This window comes from Trachymyrmex cornetzi, unplaced genomic scaffold (genome assembly GCF_001594075.2).
Source record: "Trachymyrmex cornetzi isolate Tcor2-1 unplaced genomic scaffold, Tcor1.1 scaffold1368, whole genome shotgun sequence".
NCBI lineage: Eukaryota > Metazoa > Arthropoda > Insecta > Hymenoptera > Formicidae > Trachymyrmex > Trachymyrmex cornetzi.
This window is the reverse complement of record NW_017295947.1, coordinates 2,323-8,273: the sequence shown is the minus strand read 5'-3', so window position 1 is coordinate 8,273 and position 5,951 is coordinate 2,323. Positions and strand designations below refer to the sequence as shown.

The following is a 5,951-nucleotide window of genomic DNA, read 5'->3' as shown; positions in this document are numbered from 1 at the left end:
TTTTTTCTCGAAAATTATCGCAGACGAAGATACTAAGGATATTTATAATATTTGTAACGTATACTATAATATTTTTGAACATTTTTATGGGTAATATTTTTCATAGAAATACAGTCCTTGCAAGATCTTTTTCTTATTTTATCATGTATATATATATATAAAGTTTAAAAATAAAAAAAAGTTAATAAAATATATATAAAGTTCTCTTATTTTATATATATATATATATATATATATATAAAAAGAAAATTATATATCTGCTAATACCGAGAATAAGTCGAAATTTCAATATTATGAACTTATGAGATTCCTGGACGATTCATTGCAGACACGGCTGTAAGTTTTCTCTTCAATAATCACATGTACATATGTACATACGAGTATTGTTCGACTGTAAATTGCGCAGTTTGTGACCCATTCATTAATAAATTTTAGGACAGTGAGTTCGTTAACAGATGCTGATGCTGAAAGTGGAGTAATCACTTCACTTAATATAGAAAACAAGCGACGCAAAGATGATGCTGTAGCTGGGCCTTCGACAATGCATCAGATTTCAGCTATTAACAATTCTCCACAGACTTCCCCATATGTTTCTTCGCGGACGCTGACACCCACAAATATTTCTCCACAGATACTCAATTCTATCAATGTTCTTTCACAAACCTCGACATCTACAAATCATTTTCCATCAACTGAAAGCAAACTATCCACACAAAGACATGGTTCAAAACGAAAACGTTTGTTTTTTTATATTTTCATTTATCAAAGTTTCTTTTAATTATCACACAGGAATGAAATTTTAATTTCTTTGTAGAATCATCACAAGATGATGCCTATCAAACAGCTTTAATAGAAGCTCTGAAAGAGCCATCAACGCAAGAGATTGATCCACTGGACGGATTTCTTGTCCGCTTGGGAGAAGGCATGCGGAAACTACCATACCGAGACAGAGCACGATTAGAAATTTTTGACATCACTTTTTGAAATGGAAAATAGTTGCTTCAATCGAGATTTTGACAAATTAACGTAATCGTCATTAAGAAGGAGACCAATCAGCCTATTCGAAAGGCAATGCTATTTTAATGATCGAATGATGAAAGATTAAAATTAAATATTTAATAGGTTGCGTTTCGTAGCATCATTCGAATCGACATTTTTTAATGTGTTCTTTATTCTATAAGAAGAGTCAAAAAATTCCGTGCAATATATAAGAGTACAATACCATAATTTTTTTGTCATTCAAAATGATTTTTTTCGTAAATCTCTTAATATTTTATTTTATCACGAAAAAGTAACTGTAATAAGACTTTAATGCGACAATATTTCTTCTATAGGCTTTGTAGACATGATAGTTATTTGTAGGAATTTGGGGACCATTACTTTTTAACTGTTACTTTCTATAATAATATTGCAATTTTTTTACGGAAACGATAAAAGCTAAGGTTAGGAAAAAGTTATTTTGAAAAATAATTTCTTACCTTTACGCGTTATTTATTGGAAAACGTGACTCATTGTTTGTAACGCGTCGACTCGTTATATTTATTCGTTACTTTAACTTGTTACAAGAGTTATTTTTTGTGTATAATAACTATCATGCTTGATACTTACTTTTCATTCTTAATTATACTATTCTCATTCTTATATTATGTTATCATACATATAGAGGGAATATAATTTGATGATTTTTTTTGTTGCTTTATATGTTTTTCTATGGTAAATTCCAGTTTTATTTCTTATTTTACATATTATATGTTTATTTTTTATTCTAAAGAAAGTAACTTTTGCGAAACTTTATAAATATATTGTACAGTAATGGCTTCTGCACACTGGACGCGAAAAAGCTTGCCGCTACTGCGTCACATTTTACCGCGCGGTTAGCATTTCCGCATCCAGTGTGCAGGAGCCATAAAGCTTTAATGTTTTAATTTACTGTAAAATGTGATATTACTATTATAATCTACTGTTCAAAATGTGATATTCGATTGTAGTCGCATTACTGTTAGAATACAAACGAGATTAAGCGTTGTATAATGTTATGTGTTAAGTACTATAAAATGTTATGAATGTGTATGAGACATTGCTTTGCATAGAACCTCGTTTAATCACATTGTGATTGACCACAAATCATTTACATCGCTTGTCTAGTAGAAAAACTTTAGGCATCTGTCGCCAAATGGCTGTGATCAGTCTCAACGTGATGAAATAGAATACTTCCATACACATAACAATGTATGATGTAAATTTTAAAATGTTAAGCATTGAACTTCTTTTATTAAAACATGTACATTGAGACACTGATATTTTAGTTGTATCATTTTTATAAATATATGGAAAGATTTCAAGTATATTATTAAAAATCATTGTTAAGAACTTTCTCCCACTGACAAGATATTGCTCCGCCATGTTCAAAGTATGATGCAAAATCGTCCCGAATTCTGGAGACTAGTCGATTATGGGCGTTAGTAGATCTGCCAGCATTGTTCATTTCTTGCAATGCACTGTGAATCAAATCTTCGTCATTTGTAGTAATACAAGTGTATTGCCTTTGGAAGTTTTGCAACTTGTTTTCATTTTTTATTATAAAATTGTGTAAGCATGTAGTTGCTTGAACAATTCTTATTGCAGTGGAGATTGATGCAATTATCGGACGTCGATAGATTCGCCATTGTGCTACCATAATGCCAAATGCACTTTCGATTACTCTTCTTGCTCTACTTAAGCGGTAATTAAATATTTTTTTCTGACGATTTAATCGACTACATCGAGGGTATGGTCGCATCATATATGATTTCAGAGCGAATGCCTCATCTGCCACTAACACATATGGTAAAGGAGGTCCATTAGGTTCCACTGCACTTGATTGCGGTAAATTCATTTCATTTCTTTCTAATCGTTGACCAAACTTTGAGTTCGCAAAGATACCTCCATCACTTTGTCTACCCTCAGCTCCAATGTCAACTAGTGTGAAGCAATAATCGGCATCCGAAACTGCTAACAAGTTGATACTATGAGTCCCTTTGTAATTATAATATACTGATCCACTATGAGGTGGTGCCTAAAAGGCATAGAAAAAAATTGTTATAGATTAATTATTCTAACACTTTTTGATACAAATAAATAACAAATATATTTCGGAAAAAATGTTACCTGAATTACAATGTGTTTTCCATCTATTGCACCTAAACAATACAGGAAATTCCATTTTCTCTCAAATTCATTCGCGATTCTCAACCAAGATTCTTCATTTGGTACTGGCATAACAGATTCGTGAAGAAAAATCCACAATGCTGCGCATGTTTCAGAAATAATTTTTGAAACAGTGCTTACTCCAATTCTAAATGCATAGGATATTGAGGCCATACTGTCACCGGAAGTAACGCAAACATACTAAAAGTCGTGTGCGAGCCGATATTGGATCTCGAACAACGTTTTGCTTTTCAATAAGAGGCCCAACAATACTCAGTAATTGATCGAATAGTTCTACAGATATTCTACAGTAATTGTAGAACATTTCTTGGTCTTGTAGCTGCATTTCTATGGCTAAACTATCTCCTTGTAAATGTCTTTGTAATTGTGTAAATATTGGACGAACCCACATCCTCTGGTTTCCTTCTCTTTTATACTTCATTAGAAGTTTCCATAGTGCAATGAATTCCAATATATTCCGTTTGCCAACTTTCCGATGTCGTAACGTTAGTTTTATCTTCCTTGCCAATAATCTTTTTTTGCAAATAATTACTGATACAAGGTTAGAATTCATTATATTCAAGGAATTTTATGAATTCTTGGAAAACGAATTCTGTAAATAAATTTACTAATAAATACAAAGAAAATAAAAAATTTATTTTATTAAAAAAAGGGGACTAGAAGAATGTATGATAAAAATAATAAATAACCTTCACGCTTTCAATAACTAATGAAAAAAATTAAATGTAACGATTATTTTATATATGATGCATTTATTCGATTATTAAAGCAGTTCAACTTTTTATTTGGTATACGAGTATATTATATGTCAGCGATTAACAACAGATTATGGACACTGTTATTTACTGCAATCTTATTTCATATAGGTAAGATACGGATAATGCGCGCTTTCACATCCCATTTCACATGACGCGTATTTAACAATACGCCTAAATAATAACAACCAATAAAGGAGCCGTTTAGTATTTTTACTCTATTGTACAAAAGAAAGTTTGATCTGTCATTGGTTAGCTTTATAAAATTATTGGTTATGCTTTATGCGAATTTTATGAAATACGCCCCATATGAATGAGGTACTTTTAAACTGGCATAACTTCTAGTAAATTACTAGCATACGCAGGTTACGCTTACGCAAAGTAGCCGCATGTACAGGCACCCTAAATAAGGGTGCCGTCACACGCGGCGTAACCTGCGTAAGCGTAACCTGCGTATTCTAGTAATTTACTAGAATACATTATTTTTTATTTGCTAGAATGCGCCATTTCTGAAAGCCCGCATTCACATTGAGCGTATTTTACGGAAGATTAGAGAAATGCGGAACTAATGCAACTAATTGCTGATTAGAATTTCTGTTGTATACTCTAACAGAAATGCTAAATGAATTTACGATTGGTTTTCGTAATCTACGCATCTCGAAAAGTACGCCTTATGGGGAACCGGTACCTTTCCATCGCGTATATATGAACGGATGATCGAATAAATTATTAAAATCGGAAAATTTTGTGAAACCACTCGTAGGCTTATTCGATGCGTTTTTGCATGAAACAAAAGAATCTGGAAAAAAAAAACGTTCTGCCTTGTGATCTGAAATATTAAGCGTTAAAGTTGATGACTATTGAGATTAGGAAATCTGTCACAGAGGCAAAATGAGATCTATGATTGTACTGTTCCACATGGGTTTCGATTTTTCACGCGATGCAAAGGGACGCACGACTTTTATAATTATACTGTTAACTGTTGCAAAATCGAAACCCTTGTGCATTTTTTCAGACAGAATAAGCTAAATTGAGCCAGAAATGAGATTCGACGCATAGTGGTTCTATTATGTTTCGGCGTAACAACAAAATAGCGTAAAAAGCTAGACAGAAACTGATGTTCAAGTGAAATGATATGATTTGTCGGCGCAAGTTACGTTACACAAGTTACGCAGCATGTGACGGCACCCTAACTCCATCCGAAACGGATCTCAACCGTGCACAGCGTACACATTCTATTCCAACTGAATCGTGCACAACGTTACACTTTGTGCACTTCTGTGTGCGTTTGTGTTAAAATGTGTTAAGCAATTGGAAAGCACCCAGTATCATGGTATAAATACAAGTGTATGCTCGACCGGTGGACGAGTTTAGGAGGCCTCTGCCTACGTCACATTCGTGCAATCTCGGTTACGTTCGAAGCACTTCGGCCGACTAAAATATGGCTGCCATCAGTGATAACAATTTCTAGCGGTTTTCCAGCTAGATGTAGCGTTTTTTAGAGGTTGTCTAGCTGCAAAATTAAAGAAAAAAAAAAATCCCGTAGAATTACCGCTAGCCACATTTCTTAAATTTTGCAGCTAGACAACCTCTTTAGATTAAATGTAGCTTTTTCCGCCTGTATTAAACAAAAAAAAGTAAAAGTACCGGCCACTCAACGTCTTCCAACCTCATTTGTAGCCACCGCAGTTAGTAACATGTAATTGTCACTAGAAAACACAAGCTTACACAGCCCTCGAGTACTGAGTACGGATGTATAGTGTTGGGTTTGTTCCCGTCGCGTGCTCCAACATGCTCCTACCATAGCTCCTATTCACTTCAACGATCATGTTGGAATAAGTAGGAACTATGGTAGGAGCATGTTGGAGCATGCGACGTAAACAAACTTGTTGTGTCGGCTGTGTTCCAAAATTGTTTGTCAGCACTGGCAGTACTGCCAACACCGTTCCAAAAATCATCGTAGCACGCTGTGGCAGTGCTGCGAGAGGG

General features: G+C 34.0%; 1 protein-coding gene and 1 pseudogene across 1 annotated transcript; one reads left to right on the top strand and one right to left on the bottom strand.

The window, feature by feature from the left end:
- The first annotated feature begins 280 nt into the window (after window positions 1–280).
- LOC108770854 (uncharacterized) lies at window positions 281–1,195 on the top strand. The gene is made up of 3 exons (XM_018522589.1): window positions 281–336; window positions 436–737; window positions 815–1,195. Exons 1-3 carry the CDS (start codon window positions 302–304, stop codon window positions 982–984), a joined length of 507 nt encoding a protein of 168 aa, XP_018378091.1. The 5' UTR covers window positions 281–301; the 3' UTR covers window positions 985–1,195.
- Window positions 1,196–2,350: 1,155 nt separating this feature from the next.
- Window positions 2,351–3,532, bottom strand: LOC108770852 (uncharacterized; annotated as a pseudogene).
- Between the last annotated feature and the right edge of the window lie 2,419 nt (window positions 3,533–5,951).

Bases quoted from the DNA above. Each gene is read 5' to 3' on its own strand.
- LOC108770854 (XM_018522589.1), top strand. From the start codon at position 302: ATGAGATTCCTGGACGATTCATTGCAGACACGGCT. The intron at 337-435 runs GTAAGTTTTCTC...AATAAATTTTAG, and splicing joins GATTCATTGCAGACACGGCT to GACAGTGAGTTCGTTAACAG. The intron at 738-814 runs GTTTGTTTTTTT...ATTTCTTTGTAG, and splicing joins ACATGGTTCAAAACGAAAAC to AATCATCACAAGATGATGCC.